At 52.8% G+C, this 25,288-nt stretch overlaps 1 protein-coding gene across 1 annotated transcript; it reads left to right on the plus strand.

Annotated features, from left to right (window-relative positions):
- The first annotated feature begins 1,369 nt into the window (after positions 1 to 1,369).
- LOC144673427 (forkhead box protein P1-like) lies at positions 1,370 to 25,288 on the plus strand. The gene is made up of 11 exons (XM_078535270.1): positions 1,370 to 1,471; positions 4,779 to 4,896; positions 5,748 to 5,883; positions 6,589 to 6,681; positions 8,352 to 8,439; positions 12,959 to 13,042; positions 14,636 to 14,789; positions 16,359 to 16,435; positions 19,406 to 19,507; positions 19,604 to 19,725; positions 25,080 to 25,288. Exons 1-11 carry the CDS (start codon positions 1,370 to 1,372, stop codon positions 25,132 to 25,134), a joined length of 1,131 nt encoding a protein of 376 aa, XP_078391396.1. The 3' UTR covers positions 25,135 to 25,288.

A 25,288-nucleotide genomic window follows, 5' to 3' on the forward strand; every position in this document is an offset into this window, starting at 1 on the left:
ACGGTGTCCGGTGTGTGAGACACGGTGTCCGGTGTGAGAGACACGGTGTCCGGTGTGTGAGACACGGTGTCCGGTGTGTGAGACACGGTGTCCGGTGTGAGAGACACGGTGTCCGGTGTGAGAGACACGGTGTCCGGTGTGTGAGACACGGTGTCCGGTGTGTGAGACACGGTGTCCGGTGTGAGAGACACGGTGTCCGGTGTGGGAGACACGGTGTCCGGTGTGTGAGACACGGTGTCCGGTGTGAGGGACACGGTGTCCGGTGTGGGAGACACGGTGTCCGGTGTGGGAGACACGGTGTCCGGTGTGTGAGACACGGTGTCCGGTGTGTGAGACACGGTGTCCGGTGTGTGAGACACGGTGTCCGGTGTGAGAGACACGGTGTCCGGTGTGTGAGACACGGTGTCCGGTGTGTGAGACACGGTGTCCGGTGTGAGAGACACGGTGTCCGGTGTGTGAGACACGGTGTCCGGTGTGTGAGACACGGTGTCCGGTGTGAGAGACACGGTGTCCGGTGTGGGAGACACGGTGTCCGGTGTGAGAGACACGGTGTCCGGTGTGTGAGACACGGTGTCCGGTGTGAGAGACACGGTGTCCGGTGTGGGAGACACGGTGTCCGGTGTGGGAGACACGGTGTCCGGTGTGTGAGACACGGTGTCCGGTGTGTGAGACACGGTGTCCGGTGTGTGAGACACGGTGTCCGGTGTGTGAGACACGGTGTCCGGTGTGTGAGACACGGTGTCCGGTGTGAGAGACACGGTGTCCGGTGTGTGAGACACGGTGTCCGGTGTGTGAGACACGGTGTCCGGTGTGTGAGACACGGTGTCCGGTGTGTGTGAGACATGGTGTCCGGTGTGAGAGACACGGTGTCCGGTGTGTGACACGGTGTCCGGTGTGAGAGACACGGTGTCCGGTGTGTGAGACACGGTGTCCGGTGTGTGAGACACGGTGTCCGGTGTGTGAGACACGGTGTCCGGTGTGTGAGACACGGTGTCCGGTGTGTGAGACACGGTGTCCGGTGTGTGAGACACGGTGTCCGGTGTGTGTGAGACACGGTGTCCGGTGTGTGAGAGACACGGTGTCCGGTGTGTGTGAGACACGGTGTCCGGTGTGTGAGACACGGTGTCCGGTATGAGAGACACGGTGTCCGGTGTGGGAGACACGGTGTCCGGTGTGAGGGACACGGTGTCCGGTGTGTGAGACACGGTGTCCGGTGTGAGGGACACGGTGTCCGGTGTGTAAATTTGAAGTGAAATACATTTAAAAGTGTCCCTGTTGGGGGACAGTGTGATCTTTTGTGATGAACTCAATGCCCTGAAATCGGAATCTTTCTGACTGTTCCTCTTGTTTCAGGTTTTGAAAAGGGAAAATGACAGGAGTCAGAAAACGCAGCAAGTCTGGAGACAATCACGTGCTGGACAATGTGATAAAGGAGAGTTCTATAACAGGACTTCCACAGACACAGCAACAGGTAGTTATCTTTTCCTTTGGCACAGTCAGCTCTGTGGCAGGGTTTTATTGCTCTGCCCAATGTACAATGGAAACTGTCTATGTCAACGTGTCACAGTGTAGTTCCGCTCTCCCACCAAAGGTGCCACTCTAGTCCTTCAGAAAAACTGCTCCAATCAATTTAACTTCTCTGCATTTCCACCCTCACTCTACCCCCCCCCTAGTTACCCCAATAGACTCTACTCTCCCCTAACCTTCCCCAACTCCTCCCAACCTCCATACCATCCATTCACTCCTCCCTCCCTCCATCTCCCCTCCATGCCCTTCATTCACTACCCCCTCCCTCCACCTCACCTCCATACCCTCCATTCACTCCTCTCTCCCTCCATCTTCCCTCCATGCCCTTTATTCACTACCCCCTCCCTCCATCTTCCCTCCATGCCCTTTATTCACTACCCCCTCCCTCCACCTCACATCCATACCCTCCATTCACTCCTCCCTCCCACCATCTCCCCTCCATGCCCTTCATTCACTACCCCTCCCTCCACCTCACATCCATACCCTCCATTCACTCCTCCCTCCCTCCATCTCCCCTCCATGCCCTTCATTCACTACCCGCTCCCTCCACCTCACATCCATACCCTCCATTCACTCCCCCTGCCTCCATCTCCCCTCCATTCACTCCCCCTGCCTCCATCTCCCCTCCATACCCTCCATTCACTCCCCCTGCCTCCATCCTCCCCTCAATATCCTCCATTCACTCCCCTCCCTCTCCCCTACACACCCTCCATTCTGCGCTCTCACCCCTCCCCTTCCCACTCCCCCCCTCCTCTCTACAGCCTCCTCTCCCCTTCTCCCCCTACCCTCTCCTCCCCATCCCTCCTATACCCACCCCTACCTTGCCTGAAGTTGTTGGCCCGAGGGGTTTTTGGGCTGTGAGATGTGGGCACTTGGCACTTATCAGCCCGTCCATAATCCTGGCCCCATTGACATCCTGCAGGAATTAACCCCAAAAGGCTCTCTGAACAGCAGTCCCAGTGACCAATCCGACATGGTCTGGGGTGTATGATTCGGACTTTGGGTATTTCAATCCGTGAATATACAAGAGATTCCCGGAGCCCGAATCCCAGATGAACCCTTCGATGTTACCTCCTATTGACCAAGTCCCAGATTCTGTTTGTTGTGGTGGGGATAACAGAGACTGGACTTAAGGAAGGGCAGATCTGGGTGTTAAATATTCCTGGTGACAAGGTGGTCAGAAAAGATAGACAAGGGAGAGAGGAGGACAGGTGGCGTTTTTGGTTAAGGACAGTCTTGCAGTATTGGAAAAAGAGGATGTGTCAGAGGATTCAAGGACAGAATCGATTTGGCCAGAGCTAAGGAATAAAAAGGGGGCAGTTATATCGCTGGGTGTAATGTGTAGACCACCAGACAGTGGGAAGGATATAGAGGAACAAATCTGCAAGGAAATGACAGAGAGGTGTTATAATGGGGGACTTTAATTACCCGTGTATAGACTGGGATAGTGGGAGCGCAAGAGGCAGTGAGGGGCAAGTGTTCCTAGATTGTGTCCCGGAGAATTCCCACAGCAATGTGTGTGTCCAGTCTAACACAGAAAGGCGCACTGCGAGACCTGGTTCTTGTGAATGAGGTGGGCCAAGTAGATCAAGTGACAGTGGGGGAACACTTAGGGGACTGTGCTCATTGTATCATAAGGTTCAGGATGAGAGTGGAAAATGACATTGGTCAATCCGGAGTGTGAATTATCAGCTGGTACAGAGCGGACTTCAATGGGGGAAGAATAGAGCTGGGCCGGATAGACTGGAACCGAAGGCTGGTGGGAAACCAGTGGCTGAACAATGGGCTACCTTCAAAGAGGAGATGGTCTGGGCACAGTCAGGGTATATTCCCTCAAAAAGGAAGGGGAAGACAAACCAGTCCAGAATTCCCTGGATGACAAAGGAGATAGAAATTAACTTAAAGATGAAAAGGTGTGCTGATGCCAGGTATCAGGCAAATGCACCTGAGAACCAAGCTGAATATAGGAGGGATGTGAAAAAGGGCCAGTGGCAACATGGATACAGAATTGGCTGAGGGATAGGAAGCAGAGAGTAATGGTCAATGGATATTTTTCGGGCTGGAAGAAGGTTTGTAGTGGAGTTCCCCCCAGGGGTCGCTATTGGGGCCTTTGCTTTTCCTGAGTATATATGAATGATCTAGATCTGGATGAGCAGGGGACAATTTAAAAGATTGCGGACGACATAAAACTTGGGAGAATTGTTAACTACGAGGGGGACAATGTAGAACTTCAAAAAGACATTGACACATTGGTGGAGTGGGCAGATAGGGGGCAGATGGAGTTCAGTGTGGAGAAGTGTGAGGTGATGCATTTTGGTACAAAGAACATGGACAGACAATACAAAATAAAGGATACTATTCTAAAGGGTGTGCAGGAGCAGAGAGACCTGGGTATAAACGTACATAAGTCACGAAAGACAGCAGGACCAGGAGAGAGAGCTGTTTCTAAAGCATTTGGTAGTTTAGGCTTCATTAAATAGGGGCATAGAGTACAAGAGCAGGGAGGTTATGCTGAATTTATATAAGACACTCGGTTAGACCTCAGCTGGAGTATTGTGCACAGCTCTGGGCACCACATTATAGGAAGGATGTGAACACATTGGAGAGAGTGCAGAAGAGGTTTACAAGAATAGTTCCAGGGATGAGAAACTTCAGCTATGAGGATAGATTGGAGAGGTTGGGACTGTTCTCCTTGGAGAGGAGAAGGCTGGGAGGAGATTTGATAGAGATGTTCAAAACCGTGAGGGGGCTGGACAGAGTAGATCGGGAGAAGCTGTTCCCACTCGTAAAAGGATCGAGAACGAGAGGGCACAGATTGAAAGTGATTTGCGAAAGAAGCAAGTGTGACGTGAGAAATAAACTTTTTCACACAGCGAGTGGTTTGGGGTCTGGAATGCACGGCCTGGAAGTGTGGGGGAGGCAGGTTCAATCGAGGCTTTCGAGAGGGCAATTGGATGGTTATTTGGACAGAAACAATGGGCAGGGGGTATGGGGAACAGGCTGGAGGTTGGCACCAAGTTAAAATGTTCAGGGAGCAGGTGCAGAGATGATGGGCCGAATGGCCTCCTACTACACGGAACAATTGTGTGTTTCTGTGGTGCAGAATGTGGGTGTGAGTCGCACTGAACAGTGAACACACCTGCCCCCTGCTGGCTGCGAGGGAGCCGAGGTTTGGAGCTGAGGGTTGGAGGGGGGTGGATTGAACCCGTATTGACAGCAGTTGTTTTTTTAAGCTGCCTCTTTCTGGACAGGTACCAGCCTCCACGGGCTCTCCTCTCCATTACCGTCAGCTCTTTCACCTGCAGCACCAAGGACTCCTGACCATCAAACCAACAAACTTCACACTGACTCACCATGACATCCCCCAAGGTAAGACTGGCCCCTCGGTCAGGGTCTGTCCTTCTCTCTCTCTCTCCCAGCTTAACAGAGCGATGCTGGCTACAGCTCTTAGACCCCGGGGACATTGAAGAGAAATTCACACAGGTGACCTGCCAGGGATGTGCCTCCACAATTTACATTATCCTGTCTCCTATCTTTCCTTTCCTCCTCCTCTCTCTCTCTCTCTCTCTGTCTCCCTCTGTCTCTCTCTCTATCTCTTTCTCTCTCTCTATCTCTCTCCCTCTCTCTCTATCTCTCTCTCTCTCCCTCTCTATCTCTCTCTCTCTCTATCTCATTCTCTCTATCTCTCATTCTCTCTCTCTGTCTCCCTCTCTGTCTCTCTCTCTGTCTCTCTCTCTCTCTGTCTCTCTCTCTCTCTTTCTGTCTCTGTCTCTGTCTCTCACTCTCTCTGACTCTCTCCCTCTCTGTCTCTCTCTCTCTCTATCTCATTCTCTCTCTGCGTCTCCCTCTCTGTCTCTCTCTGTCTCTCTCTCTGTCTCTCTCTCTCTCTCTCTCTCTGTCTCTCTCTCTCTCTATCTCATTCTCTCTCTCTGTCTCTCTCTCTCTCTCTGTCTCTCTCTCTCTCTCTGTCTCTCTCTCTCTCTCTCTGTCTCTCTCTGTCTCTCTCCCTCTCTCTCTCTGTCTCTCTCTCTGTCTCTCTCTCTCTCTCTCTGTCTCTCTCTGTCTCTCTCCCTCTCCCTCTGTCTCTCTCTCTATCTCTCTCTCTATCTCTCTCTCTCTCTATCTCTCTCTCTCTCTGTCTCTCTCTCTCTTTGCCTGTCTCTCCCTTCTGCTGCCTCTACAAGGTTATTCGATTGGTGACCGGAGATTTCTGATTTCAGGAGGTAACCAGGTCTATGCAGCTTGGCCCAGCCAAGGCAGAGAGCCTGTCCATTCAGGAGACATCAGCGCCTCGGGACTGGGCTCCTCGACCACTAGAGCAACTCCAGTTATCGTTTGTTACAACTCTGCAAACAGGCAAGCCTTTGTCCCACCCTCAGCCAGACAGCGGTGAGTTTTATACAGAGTGCCTGCTTCATATGGAGCTGTTAATGAGATATTCTGCAGCCCAAAACAATCTGGATTCTGTACGGGGCGAGGGTGTGGGGAACCATGTCACAGGTGTGGGGAGCTGTGTTACAAGAGGAGGGTTGGGTGTTCTGTGCCACAGGCAAAGGTCTGTGTTTCTGTGTTACCGGTGTAGTGTGTGTGGGGCTAAATTACAGGCAGGGAGCATGTGTGCTCTGTGTTACAGGTGGAGAGTCTGGGTGTTTCTGTGTTACAGGCGGGGAATATGCGTGTGTTTCTGTGCTACAGGTGGAGAGTGTATGTATTTCTGTATTACAGGCAGAGAGTGTGTGTGTTTCTATGTTACAGGTGGGGAGTGTATGTATTTCTGTATTACAGGTAGAGAGTGCATGTATTTCTGCGTTACAGGTGGAGTTTGTGTGTAGGACTGTGCTAAGGCAGAGTGTGTGTATTTTAAAAATTCATTCATGGGATGTGGGTGTCTCTGGCTGGGCCCAGCATTTATTGCCTGTCCCTAGTTGCCCCCTGGGGAGGTGGTGGTGAGCTGCCTTATGTTTATGTGTTACAGGCCATGAGCATATGATGATGTGTTCTGTGGTGGTGTAGAGTGTTATACTTACTGTCAATGATCTCCTGTGTGTTCTATATCTGCAGTGATCCCGCTCTCTCGAACCCACTGTTTGTCCATGGTTTCTGTAAATGGCCAGGCTGTGAGCAGGTCTTTAAGGAATATGAAGCCTTTCTCAAGTAAGTTTAACTGTATTTTTCATATGTAACTAAGTCAGTGCTGGGTGTGTGCATGTGTGTGTGTGTATGATGGCATCAGGCACACAGACCTGGGTGCGTGCGTGAGTGTGTAACTGTGTCAGTCAGAGAGTGCTTGGTGTGTGTTTGTGTGAGGGTATCAGTCAGTAAGTGGATTGTGCGTGTGTGCCTGTGTATATGTATGTGTGTGCATGTGTGTTTGTGTGTGTCTGTGTGTGAACATGTGAGTCAGGCAGTGCTGGGCGTGTGTAAGAGTGTCAGGCACACAGAGCTGTGTTTGTGTGCTGAGGGTGTCAGTCATAATGCTGTGTGTGTGTGTTTTTAAAAATTCATTCACGCGATGTGGGTGGCTCTGGCTGGGCCCAGCATTTATTGCCCATCCCTAATTGCCCCTTGAGAAGGTGGTGGGTGAGCTGTCTTCTTGAGCTGCTGCAGTCCCCGTGTGGTGTAGGTGCACCCACCGTGCTGTTAGGGAGGGAGTTCCAGGATTTTGACCCAGTGACAGTGAAGGAACGGCCGATATATTTCCAAGTCGGGATGGTGAGGGGCTCGGAGAGGAACTTTCAGGTGGTGGTGTTCCCCATGTGTCTGCTGCCCTTGTCCTTCTAGATGGTAGAGGTCGTGGGTTTGGAAGGTGCTGTTGAAGGAGCCTTGGTGAATTCCTGCAGTGCATCTTGTAGATGGTACACACACTGTCAGTCACACAGTACTGTGTGTATGTGTGTGAGGCTGTCAGTCACACAAAACTAGGTTTGTGTGTGAGGTGTCAGTCACTCAGTTCTGTATATATGTTTGAGAGTGTGAATCAGGCTGTGTGTGTGTGTCAGACAGATAGCACTGGGTGTGTGCATGAAAATCTCAGTCAGTCAATGCTCTGTGTGTCTGTGTGTGAGTGTTAGTTACACTGTGCTGGGTATGTGTGGAGGGATGACAGTCACACAGTGCTGGGTATGTTAGGGTGTCAGTTATACAGTGCTGGGTGTTTAAGGGTGTCATTCACACAGTTCTGGGTGTGTGTGTGAGATTGTCAGTCAAGCAGTGCTGGGTATATGTGTGAGGGTGTCAGTCACACTGTTCTGGGTGTGTGTGTGAGGTTTTCAGTCACACACTCTGGGGTGTGTGAGAGTATCAGTCACACAGTGCTGGGTATGTGTGTGAGGGTGTCAGTCACACAGTGCTGGGTATATGTGTGAGGGTGTCAGTCACACAGTGTTGGGTGTGTGTGTGTGAGGGTGTCAGTCACACAGTGCTGGGTATGTGTGTGAGGGTGTCAGTCACTCAGTGCTGGGTATGCGTGTGAGGGTGTCAGTCACACAGTGCTGGGTATGTGTGTGAGGGTGTCAGTCACAGAGTGCTGGGTATGTGTGTGAGGGTGTCAGTCACACAGTGCTGGGTGTGTGTGTGAGGGTGTCAGTCACACAGTGCTGGGTGTGTGTGTGAGGGTGTCAGTCACACAGTGCTGGGTGTGTGTGTGAGGGTGTCAGTCACACAGTGCTGGGTGTGTGTGTGAATATCTGCTATAAAGCCACCGCCTGTTGCTTTAACAAGGTTGAGTTCCCTGTTGCTGGGTCTATCCTTCACTAACCAGCTACCGCTTTATTCCATTAACCATTCCACAGAATTCTCACCCTTTACCTTTCGTTTGGTGACAGGCACCTTGATGATGTTCACTGCCTGAATGATACAAGCACAGCTCAGTGTCTAATTCAAACGGAGAAGGTGAATCAGCTCGAGTCAAAGGTTTGTAAAACCCAATCCTCAACCTCCAGCTAGAGACAGGTTTGTGCAGCCTGGGCTAACCTTCCCCTCAAAGCAGGAGACAGACTTACCGCTGCTATCAGAGTGGAGGGGGAGAGGGAGATGGACAGGGAGTGGAGGGTGAGGGAAGGAGATGGACAGGGACCGGAGGGGGAGAGGAGGATAGACAGGGAGTGGAGGGGGAGGGAGGGAGATGGACAGGGACCGGAGGGGGAGAGGGAGATGGACAGGGAGTGGAGGGGGAGAGGTAGATGGACAAGGAGTGGAGGTTGAGGGAGGGAGATGGACAGGGAGTGGAGGGGAGAGGGAGATGGACAGGGAGTGGAGGGGGAGTGGAGGGTGATAGGGAGATGGACAGGGAGTGGAGGGTGATAGGGAGATGGTCAAGGAATGGAGGTTGAGGGAGGGAGATGGACAGGGAGTGGAGGGGAGAGGGAGATGGACAGGGAGTGGAGGGGGAGAGGGAGATGGACAGGGAGTGGAGGGTGAGAGGGAGATGGACAGGGAGTGGAGGGTGATAGGGAGATGGTCAGGGAGTGGAGGTTGAGGGAGGGAGATGGACAGGGAGTGGAGGGTGAGAGGGAGATGGACAGGGCGTGGAGGGTGAGATGGAGATGGACAGGGAGTGGAGGTTGAGGGAGGGAGATGGTCAGTGAGTGGAGGATGAGAGGGAGATGGACAGGGAGTGGAGGCTTGGGATTTGGGGTTTCGGATTTGGCATTGGGGGTTTGGGTTGGGGTTGAAGTTTGGGGTAGGGGTTGGGGTTGGGGAGTTTGGGTTGGGGTTGAAGTTTGGGGTAGGGGTTGGGGTTGGGGGTTTGGGATTTGGGGTTTGGGGTTTGAGGGTTTGGTTTGGGGGTTTGGGGGATTAGGGTTTGGGTTTAGGGGTTTGGAGTTTGGGTTTGGGGTTTGGGGGGATTAGGGTTTGGGGGTTTAGGGATGCGGGGAGTGGGTGGATTTTGGGTTTGGGGTTGGGGGGTTTGGGGTTGTGGGAGTTGGGTGTTGGGGGAGGTGGAGGTTGCGGTTGGGGGTTGTGGGTTGGGGGTTGGGGGAGGTGGGGGTTGGGGTTGGGGGTTTGAGGGTTGGGGAGGTGGGGGTTGGGGTTGGGGGTTGGGGCTGGGGGGTTTGGGGTTTCGGGGTTGGGGGAGGTGGGGGTTGGTGTTGGGGGTTTGGGGTTTGGGGGTTGGGGGAGGTGGGGGTTGGGGTTGGGGGTTGGTGGAGGTGGGGGTTGGGGCTGGGGGTTTGGGGTTTCGGGGTTGGGGGAGGTGGAGGTTGGGGTTTGCAGTTGGGGGAGTGGGGGTTGGGGTTGGGGTTGGGGTTGGGGGTTTGGGGTTGTGGTTGGGGGAGGTGGGGGTTGGGGTTGGGGTTTGGGGTTTGGGGTCGGGGGTTGGGGGTTTGGGATTGGGGGGTGGTGGAGGTGGAGGTTGGGGTTGGGGGTTGGGTGTTTAGGGTTTGGTGGTTGGGGTTGGGGGAGGTGGGGGTTGGGGGTTGGGTGGTTGGGGGTTGGGGGTTGGGTGTTTTGGAGTTGGGGGTTTGGAGGTTGTGGTTGGGGTTTGGGGGAGGTGGGGGTTGGGGTTGGGGTTTGGGGGAGGTGGAGGTTGGGGTTTGGGGGTTTGGGGGTTGGCGGTTTAGGAGTATGGGGGTTGGAGGTTGGGGGTTTAGGGGTTTGGGGGTTGGGGGTGGGTGTTGGGGGAGGTGGGTTTGGGGGGTTGGGGTTGGGGAGGTGGGGGTTGGGGTTTGGAGTTGGGGTAGGTGGGGTTGGGGTTGGGGCTGGGTGTTGGGGCTTTGAGGGTTGGGGGTTGTGGGAGGTGGGGGTTGGGGTTGGGGTTGGGGGGAGGTGGGGGTTGGGGGTTGGGGTTTGGGGGTTTGGATGTTGGGGGTTTAGGGGATTGGGGGTTGGGGGTGTTGGGGTTGGGATTTGGGGGAGGTGGGGGTTGGGCGGTTGGGGTTTGGGGGTTTGGGGGTTGGGGTTTGGGGGTTTAGGGGTTGGGGGTTGGGGTTTGGGGGTATAGGGGTTGGGGGTTTAGGGATGGTGGGGGTTGGGGGAGGTGGGGGTTGGGGTTTGGGGGTTTGGGGTTTGGGGGTTTGGGGGTTTGGGGGTTGAGGGGTTTGGGGGTTTGAGGTTGGGGGTTTAGGGATGTTGGGGGTGGGGGTGGGGGGTTGGGGTTGGGGGGTTTGGTGCTGTGGGGTTTGGGGCTGTGGGTTGGGGGTTTGGTGGTTGGGGGAGGTGGGGGTTGGGGGTTGGGGTTTGCGGGTTTGGGGGTTGGGGGTTTGGTAGTTGTGGGGTTGGGGTTGGGTGTTGTGGGTTTGGGGGTTGGCGGTTTGGGGTTGGGGTGGGTTGGGGTTGGGGCTGGGGGTTGGGGCTTTGAGGATTGGAGGTTGGGGAGGTGGGGGCTGGGGTGGGGGTTAAGGTTTGGGGTTTGGGGTTTGGGGTTTGGGGTTGTGGGTTGGGAGTTGGGGGAGGTGGGGGTTGGGGGCTTGGGAGTGTGGGGGTTGGGGGAGGTGGGGTTGGGGGCTTGGGGATGTGGGGGTTGGGGGAGGTGGGGGTTGGGGGTTTGGGAGTTGGGGGCTTGGGGGTGTGGGTGTTGGGGGAGGTGGGGGTTGGGGGTTTGGGAGTTGGGAGCTTGGGGGTGTGGGTGTTGGGGGAGGTGGGGGTTGGGGGTTTGGGAGTTGGGAGCTTGGGGGTGTGGGGGTTGGGGGAGGTGGGGGTTGGGGGTTTGGGATTTGGGGGAGGTGGGGGTTGGGGGTTTGGGAGTTGGGGGAGGTGGGGGTTGGGGATTTGGGAGTTGGGGGAGGTGGGGGTTGGGTGTTGGGGTTGGGGGTAGAGGGTTTGGGGAGGTGGGGTTTGGAGTTGGGGATTAGGGAGGTGGGGGTTTGGGGGAGGTGGGGGCTGGGGCTGGGGGATGGGGAGGTGGGGGTTTGGGGCTTTGCGTGTTGGGGAGGTGGAGGTTTGGGGTTGGGGCTTGGGGGTGTGGGGGTTGGGGGAGCTGGGGGTTGGGGGTTTGTGAGTTGGGGGAGGTGGGGGTTGGTGGTTGGGGGAGGTGGGGGTTTGGGGGTTGAGGGTTTGGGGAGGTGGGGTTTGGGGTTGGGGATTAGGGAGGTGGGGGTTTGGGGGAGGTGGGAGTTGGGGCTGGGGGATGGGGAGGTGGGGGTTTGCATGTTGGGGAGGTGGGGGTTTGGGGGTTTGGGGTTTGGGGAGGTGGGGATTGGGGGTTGGGGGAGGTGGGTGTTGGGGTTGGGGGAGGTGGGGTTTGGGGCTGGGGGTTGAGGGTTTGGGGAGGTGGGAGTTGGGGTTGGGGGTTTGGGGCTTGGGTCTGGGGTTGAGGGTTTGGGGAGGTGGGGTTTGGGGGTTGGGGGTTGGGGGTTTGGGGGTTGGGGGAGGTGGGATTTGGGGTTGGGGGAGGTGGGGTTTGGGGCTGTGGGTTGGGGGGCTCGGGGAAATTGGGGTTGGGGGTTTGGGGGTTGGGGGAGGTGGTGGTTGGGGTTGGGGGAGGTAGGATTTGGGGCTGGGGGTTGGGGGGTTGGGGAAGGTGGGGTTTGGGGCTGGGGGTTGGGGGTTTGGTGGAGGTGGAGGTTGGGGGATTGGGGTTTGGGGGTTGGGGGAGGTGGGTGTTGGTGTTGGGGGAGGTGGGGTTTGGAGCTGCGGATTGAGGGTTTGGGGAGGTGGGGTTTGGGGAGGTGAGGGTTTGGGTAAGGTGGGGCTTGGGATTGGGGGAGGTGGGGTTTGGAGCTGGGGGTTGGGGGGTTGGGGGAGGTGGGTGTTGGGGTTGGGGGAGGTGGGGTTTGGAGCTGCGGGTTGAGGGTTTGGGGAGGTGGGGTTTGGGGAGGTGAGGGTTTGGGTAAGGTGGGGCTTGGGATTGGGGGAGGTGGGGTTTGGAGCTGGGGGTTGGGGGGTTGGGGGAGGTGGGGGTTGGGGGGGTTGGGTGTTTTGGGTTTGGGGAGGTGGGGTTTGGGGAGGTGAGGGTTTGGGTAAGGTGGGGCTTGGGATTGGGGGAGGTGGGGTTTGGAGCTGGGGGTTGGGGGGTTGGGGGAGGTGGGGGTTGGGGGGGTTGGGTGTTTTGGGTTGGGGGGGTGGTGGTTGGGGGGGTTGGGGGTTGGGGGAGGTGGTGATTGGGATTGGGGGAGGTGGGATTTGGGGCTGGGTGTTGGGGGGTTTGGGGAGGTGGGGTTTGGGGGTTCGGGGTTTGGGGGTTGGGGGAGGTGGGATTTGGGGCTGGGGGAGGTGGGGGTTGGGATTGGGGGAGGTGGGGTTTGGGGGCTGGGGGGTTGGGGGAGGTGGGGTTTGGGGCTGGGGGTTGGGGGGGTTTGAGGGTTGGGGGGTTTGGGGGTGCGGGGACACTGGCTGGTTGCTGCTGTGCAGTGAGTGTCTCCTGTGCCGATGGTAGATGCCAGGCTGTGTCTGGATGGCTCCGGGTGCAGCCCCAGTTGGTTGGATCTGAGCAGAAGCTGCTCCAGTCGAATTGCCCACTTCAGTTCCTGCCTTTTCTTCTCTCCCTGTGCAGCTGGAGTTTGAGAAGGGGAGACTCCAGGCAATGCAAACCCAGCTGGAGCTGAAAGTGTCTGACCTGCAGCCGCAACAGCCTCCAGTGAGTATGGGGCTGAGGGGGGTGGGCACAGGGGGCAATGGGCGAGGCGAGGTTTGGGGTTGGGGTTGGAGTTTGGAGTTTGGAGTTTGGGGTTTGGGGATTGGGGTGGGGTACAGCTGCTCGGGGCGGGGGTACAGCTGTTGGGGGCGGGGGTACAGCTGCTCGGGGCGAGGGTACAGCTGCTCGGGGCGAGGGTACAGCTGCTCGGGGCGGGGGTACAGCTGCTCGGGGCGGGGGTACAGCTGCTCGGGGCGGGGGTACAGCTGTTGGGGGTGGGGTACAGCTGCTCGGGGCAGGGGTACAGCTGCTTGGGGTGGGGGTACAGCTGTTCAGGGGTGGGGTACAGCTGTTCGGGGTGGGGGTACAGCTGCTTGGGGCGGGGGTACAGCTGTTCAGGAGTGGGGTACAGCTGCTCGGGGCGGGGGTACAGCTGTTTGCGGTGGGGGTACAGTTGTTCGGGGGTGGGGTACAGCTGTTTGCGGTGGGGGTACAGCTGCTCGGGGCGGGGGTACAGCTGCTCGGGGCGAGGGTACAGCTGCTCGGGGTGGGGTACAGCTGCTCGGGGCGGGGGTACAGCTGTTGGGGGTGTGGGTACAGCTGCTCGGGGCGGGGGTACAGCTGTTTGCGGTGGGGGTACAGCTGTTCGGGGGTGGGGTACAGCTGTTCAGGGCAGGGGTACAGCTGTTTGCGGTGGGGGTACAGCTGCTCGGGGCGGGGGTACAGCTGCTCGGGGCGGGGGTACAGCTGCTCGGGGCGGGGGTACAGCTGCTCGGGGTGGGGTACAGCTGCTCGGGGCGGGGGTACAGCTGTTGGGGGTGTGGGTACAGCTGCTCGGGGCGGGGGTACAGCTGCTCGGGGCGGGGGTACAGCTGCTCGGGGTGGGGTACAGCTGCTCGGGGCGAGGGTACAGCTGTTTGCGGTGGGGGTACAGCTGTTGGGGGTGTGGGTACAGCTGCTCAGGGCGGGGGTACAGCTGTTTGCGGTGGGGGTACAGCTGCCCGGGGTGGGGTACAGCTGTTGGGGGTGGGGGTACAGCTGTTTGCGGTGGGGGTACAGCTGCTCGGGGCGGGGGTACAGCTGCTCGGGGCGGGGGTACAGCTGCTCGGGGCAGGGGTACAGCTGCTCGGGGCGGGGGTACAGCTGCTCGGGGTGGGGTACAGCTGCTCGGGGTGGGGTACAGCTGCTCGGGGCGGGGGTACAGCTGCTCGGGGCGGGAGTACAGCTGCTCGGGGCGGGGGTACAGCTGTTCGGGGCGGGGGTACAGCTGCTCGGGGCGGGGGTACAGCTGTTCGGGGGTGTGGGTACAGCTGCTCAGGGCGGGGGTACAGCTGTTTGTGGTGGGGGTACAGCTGTTTGTGGTAGGGGTACAGCTGTTCGGGGGTGGGGTGCAGCTGTTCGGGGGTGGGGTGCAGCTGTTCGGGGGTGGGGTGCAGCTGTTCGGGGGTGGGGTGCAGCTGTTCGGGGGTGGGGTACAGCTGTTTGGGGCGGGGGTACAGCTGTTTGCGGTGGGGGTACAGCTGTTTGGGATGAAAAGGTGAAATGTATGGTTAAGCTGCCCCACTCGCTCTAACGCTCTCTCCCATTGTCCTGAAGAGAGTGTTGGAAGTTCCAAGGAATAATGTTCCTATGATGTCCGCGGCATCGCTGACATCAGTCTGGCCCAGCGCTATCGCTGCTCTGACTAACCGACATAACCTGTCACTGGACCAAAATCATCTCCGGGAGAAAAATACCATCTTCTTCTCTGGTAAGGCATCATAACCCCAACCCCAACCCCCAACCCGTACCCCTAACCCCTTACCCTCATCCTAACCCTAACTCTAATCCTAACCCCTAACCCTCACTCTAACCCTAACTCTAATCCTAACCCCTAACCCCTAACCCTAAACCGAACATTAACCCTAACCCCAACCCCTAACCCCAACCCCTAACCCCAACCTCTAACCACTAACCCTAACCCTAACCCTAACACCTAACCCCTAACACTCAACCTAACCCTAACTCTAATCCTAACCCCTAACCCCTAACCCTAAACCGAACATTAACCCTGACCCTAACCTTAACCTTAACCCTAACCCTAACCTTAACCCTAACCATAACTCTAACACTAAACCTAACGCTAACATGAAACCCTAACCCTAACCCTAACCCCCAAACCCCAAACGCTAACCCTAAACCTTAACCCTAACCCAAAACCTTAAACCCTAAACCCAGAACCCCAACCCTAACCCTAAACATTAACCCTAACCTGAAACCTTAAACCCTAAACCCATAATCACAACCCTAACCCTAAACCTTAACCCTAACCCGAAACCTTAAACCCTAAACCCAGAACCCGAACCCTAACCGTAAACATTAACCCTGACCTGAAACCTTAAACCCTAAACCCATAATCACAACCCTAACACGAAAACTTAAACCCTAAACCCAGAACCCCAACCCTAACCCTAAGCATTAACCCTAACCTGAAACCTTAAAGCCTAAACCCATAACCCCAAACCTAACCCAAAACCTTAACCCCTAAACCCATAACCCCAACCCATCCCTAAACCCATAACTCTAATCCTAAATCCTGAACCCTGACCCTAACGCGAAACCGAACCTTAACCCAAAACCTTAAACCCTAAACCCATGACTCTAATCCTAAACCTTGAACCCTAACCCAAACACAACTTAACCCAAACCCTAAACCCTAATCCTAACTCCCAGCCGTAAATACTAACTATAAACCCTAACCCTAACCCAAAACCCTAACCCTAACTCCAAGACTAACACTAACCCTAAACCCGAATCCTAACCCCCAGCCCTAAGTACTAACTATAAACCCTAACCCAAAACCCTAACCCTAACTCCAAGACTAACACTAATACTAAACCCGAATACTAACCTCCAACCCTAAACCCTAACCAAAAGCCTTAACCTTAACCCTAAACCTAACCCTAGCCCAAAAGGTAACCCTAATGCTAACCCTAATGCTAACCCTGGGCAGCAGATTTTGGGGAAGGTGCAGGGTATGATGGAGATGTCCAGGGGGAACCAGCCACTGTTCCTGAAGCTGGGAAAGTTTAAATGGAGATAAGGAATCATTCTTCTCCCTCAATCGGAGATTTACACTCTGGGGTTTGAGGTTGTGATTCCCAACACCTCGAACAAACCCTAATGGATTGAAACTTGAAGGGGAGGGTCAGTGACTCCGCAGTGGGTGCCAGTTAATGGATCCATTCAAACCATCTTCATTCGAATCAGGATTCACAGGTTTGACTCTCGTTTGTTTGGAATCCAACGTGATCACTGATTTAATCTTTTTAATGTTCAGATATCAATCCCACTCTGGAATACTATAGAATTTACAGCGTCCGTCCTCCATTAACCTACGCAGCGTTAATCAGATGGGTAAGAATCTCACCAGTACTCAGTCAAATAAACAGTGACTTCTCTCTTCGAAATGTTATTACAAATGACATGATGGATGCTATAAATATACACCACAACCCTCACTGTAACACTCTGATATACCCCACACCCCTCACTGTAACACAGATACACTGCACACCCTCACTGTAACAGTGATATACCCCACACCCCTCACTGTAACACTCTGATATATCCCACACCCCTCACTGTAACACTCTGATATATCCCACACCCCTCACTGTAACACAGATACACTGCACACCCTCACTGTAACAGTGATATACCCCACACCCCTCACTGTAGCACTCTGATATACCCCACACCCCTCACTGTAACACAGATACACTGCACACCCTCACTGTAACAGTGATATACCCCACACCCCTCACTGTAACACTCTGATATACCCCACACCCCTCACTGTAACACTCTGATATATCCCACACCCCTCACTGTAACACTCTGATATATCCCACACCCCTCACTGTAACACTCTGATATACCCCACACCCCTCACTGTAACACTCTGATATACCCCACACCCCTCACTGTAACACTCTGATATACCCCACACCCCTCACTGTAACATATATACACTGCACACCCCTCACTGTAACACTGATATACCCCACACCCCTCACTGTAACACTCTGATATACCCCACACCCCTCACTGTAACACTCTGATATATCCCACACCCGTCACTGTAACACTCTGATATACCCCACACCCCTCACTGTAACACTCTGATATATCCCACACCCCTCACTGTAACACTCAGATATACCCCACACCCCTCACTGTAATGCTCTGATATACCCCACACCCCTCACTGTAACACTCTGATATACCCCGCACCCCTCACTGTAACACTCTGATATACCCCACACCCCTCACTGTAACACTCTGATATACCCCACACCCCTCACTGTAACACTCTGATATACCCCACACCCCTCACTGTAACACTCTGATATACCCCACACCCCTCACTGTAACACTCTGATATACCCCACACCCCTCACTGTAACACTGATATACCCCACACCCCTCACTGTAACACTCTGATATATCCTACACCCCTCACTGTAACACTCTGATATACCCCACACCCCTCACTGTAACACTCTGATATACCCCACACCCCCTCACTGTAACACTCTGATATACCCCACACCTCTCACTGTAACACAGATATACCCCACACCCCTCACTGTAACACTCTGATATACCCCACACCCCTCACTGTAACACTCTGATATACCCCACACCCCTCACTGTAACACTCTGATATACCCCACACCCCTCACTGTAACACTCTGATATACCCCACACCCCTCACTGTAACACTCTGATATACCCCACACCCCTCACTGTAACACTGATATACCCCACACCCCTCACTGTAACACTCTGATATATCCTACACCCCTCACTGTAACACTCTGATATCCCCCACACCCCTCACTGTAACACTCTGATATACCCCACACCCCCTCACTGTAACACTCTGATATGTCCCACACCCTTCACTGTAACACTCTGATATACCCAACACCCCTCACAGTAACACTCTGATATACCCCTCACCCCTCACTGTAACACTCTGATATACCCCACACCCCTCACTGTAACACTCTGATATATCCCTCACCCCTCACTCTAACACTCTGATATACCCCACACCCCTCACTGTAACACTCTGATATATCCCACACCCCTCACTGTAACACTCTGATATACCCCACACCCCTCACTGTAACACCCTTATATAACCCACACCCCTCACTGTAACACTGATATCCCCCACACCCCTCACTGTAACACTCTGATATATCCCACACCCCCTCACTGTAACACTCTGATATGTCCCACACCCTTCACTGTAACACTCTGATATATCCCACACCCCTCACTGTAACACTCTGATATACCCCACACCCCTCACTGTAACACTCTGATATACCCCACACCCCTCACTGTAACATTCTGATATGTCCCACACCCTTCACTGTAACACTCTGATATACCCCACACCCCTCACTGTAACACTCTGATATACCCAACACCCCTCACAGTAACACTCTGATATATCCCACACCCCTCACTGTAACACTCTGATATACCCCACACCCCTCACTGTAACACTCTGATATATCACGCACCCCTCACTGTAACACAGATATACCCCACACCCCTCACTGTAACACTCTGATATATCCCTCACCCCTCACTGTAACACTCTGATATACCCCACACCCCTCACTGTAACACTCTGATATACCCCACACCCCTCACTGTAACACTCTGATATACCCAACACCCCTCACAGTAACACTCTGATATATCCCACACCCCTCACTGTAACACTCTGATATACCCCACACCCCTCACTGTAACACTCTGATATATCACGCACCCCTCACTGTAACACAGATATACCCCACACCCCTCACTGTAACACTGATATATCCCTCACCCCTCACTGTAACACTCTGATATACCCCACACCCCTCACTGTAACACTCTGATATACCCCACACCCCTCACTGTAACACTCTGATATACCCCACACCCCTCACTGTAACACTCTGAAATACCCCACACCCCTCACTGTAACACTCTGATATACCCCACACCCCCTCACTGTAACACTCTGATATACCCCACACCCCTCACTGTAACACAGATATACCCCACACCCCTCACTGTAACACTCTGATATATCCCTCACCCCTCACTGTAACACTCTGATATACCCCACACCCCCTCACTGTAACACTCTGATATACCCCACACCCCCTCACTGTAACACTCTGATATACCCCACACCCCTCACTGTAACACAGATATACCCCACACCCCTCACTGTAACACTCTGATATATATAGTCGTGTTTACAATTGGGAGGAGATGTGTTTCTCGCTGATGCTTGTTCATTTTTCCCAGGCCATTCTGGAGTCTCCGGACAGGCAGCTGACGCTGAACGAAATCTATCAGTGGTTCACCCACACCTTTGCGTTTTTCCGCTATAACACCGCTACCTGGAAGGTAAGGGTTTGTGCTGAGCTGCGCTGACCGTTGTTCTGTGCCGCTGTCCAGCTGTGGTTGCTGTGTCTGCTCACGCCGCTCTCCTCTCTGCTCCAGAACGCCGTGCGTCACAACCTGAGCCTGCACAAGTGTTTTGTGCGGGTGGAGAACGTGAAAGGTTCTGTTTGGACGGTGGACGAGTTGGAGTTCCAGCGGCGTCGAGGGCAGAAAGCGAGCAGGTAACGGACTGACAACACAGCTCCGAACGACAGACACCAGCCGGGGATCAGGTCTCAGGGGTTAGTGCAGATGGACAGTGATCCACAACGCACTGCCTTACACAGTCTTAATACCCTACTGAACACAGACCCTGATACAGTACAGTACACAGATCCACAACGCATTGCCTTACACAGTCTCAATACCCTACTGAACACAGACCCTGATACAGTACAGTACACAGATCCACAACGCACAGCCTTACACAGTCTCAATACCCTACTGAACACAGACCCTGATACAGTACAGTACACAGATCCACAGCACACTGCCTTACACAGTCTCAATACCCTACTGTACACAGACCCTGATACAGTACAGAACACAGATCCACAACGCATTGCCTTACACAGTCTCAATACCCTACTGTACACAGACCCTGATATAGTACAGTACACAGATCCACAACGCACAGCCTTACACAGTCTCAATACCCTACTGAACACAGACCCTGATACAGTACAGAACACAGATCCACAACGCATTGCCTTACACAGTCTCAATACCCTACTGTACACAGACCCTGATACAGTACAGTACACAGATCCACAACACACTGCCTTACACATTCTCAATACCCTACTGTACACAGACCCTGATACAGTACAGTACACAGATCCACAACACACTGCCTTACACAGTCTCAATACCCTACTGTACACAGACCCTGATACAGTACAGTACACAGATCCACAACACACTGCCTTACACATTCTCAATACCCTACTGTACACACACCCTGATACAGTACAGTACACAGATCCACAATGCACTGCCTTACACAGTCTCAATACCCTGCTGTACACAGACCCTGATACAGTACAGTACACAGATCCTCAACGCAATGCCTTAAACAGTCTCACTACCCTACTGTACACAGACCCTGATACAGTACAGTACACAGATCCACAATGCACTGCCTTACACAGTCTCAAAACCCTACTGTACACAGACCCTGACACAGTACAGTACACAAATCCACAACGCACTGCTTTACACAGTCTCAATACCCTACTGTACACAGACCCTGATACAGTACAGTACACAGATCCTCAACGCACTGCCTTACACAGTCCCAATACCCTACTGAACACAGACCCTGATACAGTACAGTACACAGATCCTCAACGCACTGCCTTACACAGTCCCAATACCCTACTGTACACAGACCCTGATACAGTACAGTACACAGATCCTCAACGCACTGCCTTACACAGTCCCAATACCCTACTGTACACAGACCCTGATACAGTACAGTACACAGCTCCACAACGCACTGCCTTACACAGTCTCATTACCCTACTGTACACAGACCCTGATATAGTACAGTACACAGATCCTCAATGCACTGCCTTACACAGTCTCAATACCCTACTGTACACAGACCCTGATACAGTACAGTACACAGATCCTCAACACACTGCCTTACACAGTCTCACTACCCTACTGTACACAGACCCTGATACAGTACAGTACACAGATCCTCAACGCACTGCCTTACACAGTCCCAATACCCTACTGTACACAGACCCTGATACAGTACAGTACACAGCTCCACAACGCACTGCCTTACACTGTCTCAATACCCTATTGTACACAGACCCTGATACAGTACAGTACACAGATCCTCAATGCACTGCCTTACACAGACTCACTACCCTACTGTACAGAGACCCTGATACAGTACAGTACACAGATCCTCAACGCACTGCCTTACACAGTCTCACTACCCTACTGTACACAGACCCTGATACAGTACAGTACACAGATCCACAATGCACTGCCTTACACAGTCTCAATACCCTACTGTACACAGACCCTGATACAGTACAGTACACAGATCCAAAACGCACTGCCTTACACAGTCTCAATACCCTACTGTACACAGACCCTGATACAGTACAGTACACAGATCCTCAACACACTGCCTTACACATCTCACTACCCTACTGTACACAGACCCTGATACAGCACAGTACACAGATCCACAACACACTGCCTTACACAGTCTCAATACCCTACTGTACACAGACGCTGATACAGTACAGTACACAGATCCTCAACACACTGCCTTACACAGTCCCAATACCCTACTGTACACAGACCCTGATACAGTACAGTACACAGATCTACAACGCACTGCCTTACATAGTCTCAATACCCTACTGTACACAGACCCTGATACAGTACAGTACACAGATCCTCAACCCACTGCCTTACACAGTCCCAATACCCTACTGTACACAGACCCTGATATAGTACAGTACACAGATCCTCAACGCACTGCCTTACACAGTCCCAATACCCTACTGTACACAGACCCTGATACAGTACAGTACACAGCTCCACAACGCACTGCCTTACACAGTCTCAATACCCTACTGTACACAGACCCTGATATAGTACAGTACACAGATCCTCAATGCACTGCCTTACACAGTCTCAATACCCTACTGTACACAGATCCTGATACAGTACAGTACACAGATCCTCAACACACTGCCTTACACAGTCTCACTACCCGACTGTACACAGACCCTGATACAGTACAGTACACAGATCCTCAACGCACTGCCTTACACAGTCCCAATACCCTACTGTACACAGACCCTGATACAGTACCAGTACACAGCTCCACAATGCACTGCCTTACACAGTCTCAATACCCTACTGTACACAGACCCTGATATAGTACAGTAAACAGATCCTCAATGCACTGCCATACACAGTCTCAATACCCTACTCTACACAGACCCTGATACAGTACTGTACACAGATCCTCAACACACTGCCTTACACAGTCTCAATACCCTACTGTACACAGACCCTGATACAGTACTGTGCACAGATGCTCAACGCACTGTCTTACACAGTCTCAATACCCTACTGTACACAGACCCTGATACAGTACAGTAAACAGATCCTCAATGCACTGCCTTACACAGTCTCAATACCCTACTGAACACAGAACCTGATACAGTACATTACACAGGCTCCAATACATCACTGTACATAGTCCATGATACATTGCTGTGCACAGACTCCAATACATCACTGTACACAGTCCCTGATACATTACTGTGCACAGACTCCAATACATTACTGTACACAGTCCCTGATACATTACTGTACATAGACTCCAGTACATTACTGTACACAGTCCCTGATACATTACTGTACACAGACTCCAATACATTACTGTACACAGACTCCAATACATTACTGTACACAGACTCCAATACATTACTGTACACAGTCCCTGATACATTACTGTACACAGACTCCAATACATTACTGTACACAGTCCCTGATACATTACTGTGCACAGACCCCAATGCATTACTGTACACAGAACCAAATGCATTACTGTACACAGTCCCTGATACATTACTGTACACAGTCCCTGATACATTACTGTACACAGACTCCAATACATTACTGTACACAGTCCCTGATACATTACTGTGCACAGACCCCAATGCATTACTGTACACAGACCCCAATGCATTACTGTACACAGTCCTCGATACACTGCTGTACACAGACCTCTATGCATTACTGTACACAGTCCCTGAAACACTACTCCACACTGTCCCTGTTACATTACTGTACACAGACCTGAATGCACCTCATTTCCAGCCTTTGACCAAAGGACCATAAGATGTAGGGGCAGAAGTAGGTCATTCGGCCCATCAAGTCTGCTCCACCATTCAATGTGATCATGGCTGATCTGATAATCCTCAACTCCACTCTCCTGCCTTTTCCCCATAACCCTTGATTCCCTTACTGATTAAAAATCTGTCTATCTCAGCCTTAAACATACTAATGACCCAACCTCTACAGCCCTCTGCGGTAAAGAATCCCACAGATTGACTACTCTCTGAGAGAAGAAATTCCTTCTCATCTCTGTCTTAAATGGGTGCCCCCTTACTCTGAGATTATACCCTCTGGTCCTAGACTCTCCCACAAGGAGAAACAACCTCTCAGCATCTACCCTGTCAAGCCCCCTAAGAACCTTATATGTTTCAATAAGGTCGCCTCTCATTCTTCTAAACTCCAATGGGTACAGGCCCAACCTACTCAACCTCTCCTCATAAGAAAATCCCTCCATACCCGGGATCAACCTAGTGAACCTTCTCTGGACTGCCTTCAATGCCAGTATATCTTTCCTTAGAGAGTGAGGCTGGGGGAATAATAATGGGGAACCAGGAAATGGCAGAGGGGTTGAATAAATACTTTGCATCAGTCTTCACAGTAGAAGATACTAATAGCATTCCAAAAATACGAAATAATCAAGGGACAAAAGTGGGGGAGGAAATAACTACAATAACTATCACTAGAGAAAAAGTACTAGGGAAACTAATGGGACTAAAGGCCAATAAGTCCCCTGGACCTGATGGGCATCCTAGGATATTAAAGGAAGTAGCTACAGAGATAGTGGATGTACTGGTAGTAATCTTCCAAGAATCCTTAGATCCTGGAGAAGTCTCAGAGGATTGGAAAACTGCCAATGGAACACCCTTATTTAAAAAGGGAGGGAGACACAAAACAGGGAACTATAGACCAGTTAGCTTAACATCCGCCATTGGGAAAATGTTGGAGTCTATTATAAAGGATGTAATAGCAGAACATTTAGAAATGCATAATCTAATCAAACAGAGTCAGCATGGCCTCATGAAGGGGAAATCATGCCTGACAAATTTATTAGGATTCCTTGAAGAGGTAACAAGCAGGATAGATAAAGGGGAACCAGGAGATGTAATATATTTAGATTTCCAAAAGGCGTTCGATAAGGTATCACATGTAAGGCTACTTAATAAGATAAGAGCCCATGGTGTTGGGGGCAGTATATTAGCATGGACAGAGGATTGATTAACTAATAGAAGACAGAGAGTTGGGGATAAGGGGGACATTTTCAGGATGGCAACCTGTAACTAGTGGAGTGCCACAGGGATCAGCGCTGGGGCCACGGTTATTTACAATATCTATTAATGACTTGGATGAGGGAAGTGAATGTACTATCACCAAATTTGCGGATGACGCAAAGATTGGTGGGAAGGCAAGTGGTGAGGATGACACGAGGAGTCGACAGAGGGGTATAGACAGGTTAAGCGAGTGGGCAAAAACCTTGGCAGGTGGAATATAATGTGGGAAAATGTGAGGTTATGCACGGCTGAAGTGAAGCCCGCCCCAGTGGAACAGGTCCCTCCTACCCCAGCCCTGGTGCCAGTGCCCCATGAGCTGAAACCCATTCCTCCCACACCAATCTTTGGATCCTGCATTTATTTTCCTACTTTCTGTTCCTGTCAAACAGAGACTCAGAACAAGATGGTGCGTGTGGTAGAGCTACACGCCGGGCTCCGAGGTGACAGGGCTGTGCGCTAATCGAGGACTCCAGGGAGAAGAATTCGGCTTGTTCCTTATCAGCCTTCTAACTGTCCGATGGAGATTATTCCTGGATCTATTAATCAAACAGCATGAATGGAGAACTCAAACAAAGCATTTTAATAAAGAATTGTGCTG

The sequence above is a fragment of the Cetorhinus maximus genome, unplaced genomic scaffold, assembly GCF_964194155.1.
Source record: "Cetorhinus maximus unplaced genomic scaffold, sCetMax3.hap1.1 HAP1_SCAFFOLD_362, whole genome shotgun sequence".
NCBI classification, from domain to species: Eukaryota; Metazoa; Chordata; class Chondrichthyes; order Lamniformes; family Cetorhinidae; genus Cetorhinus; species Cetorhinus maximus.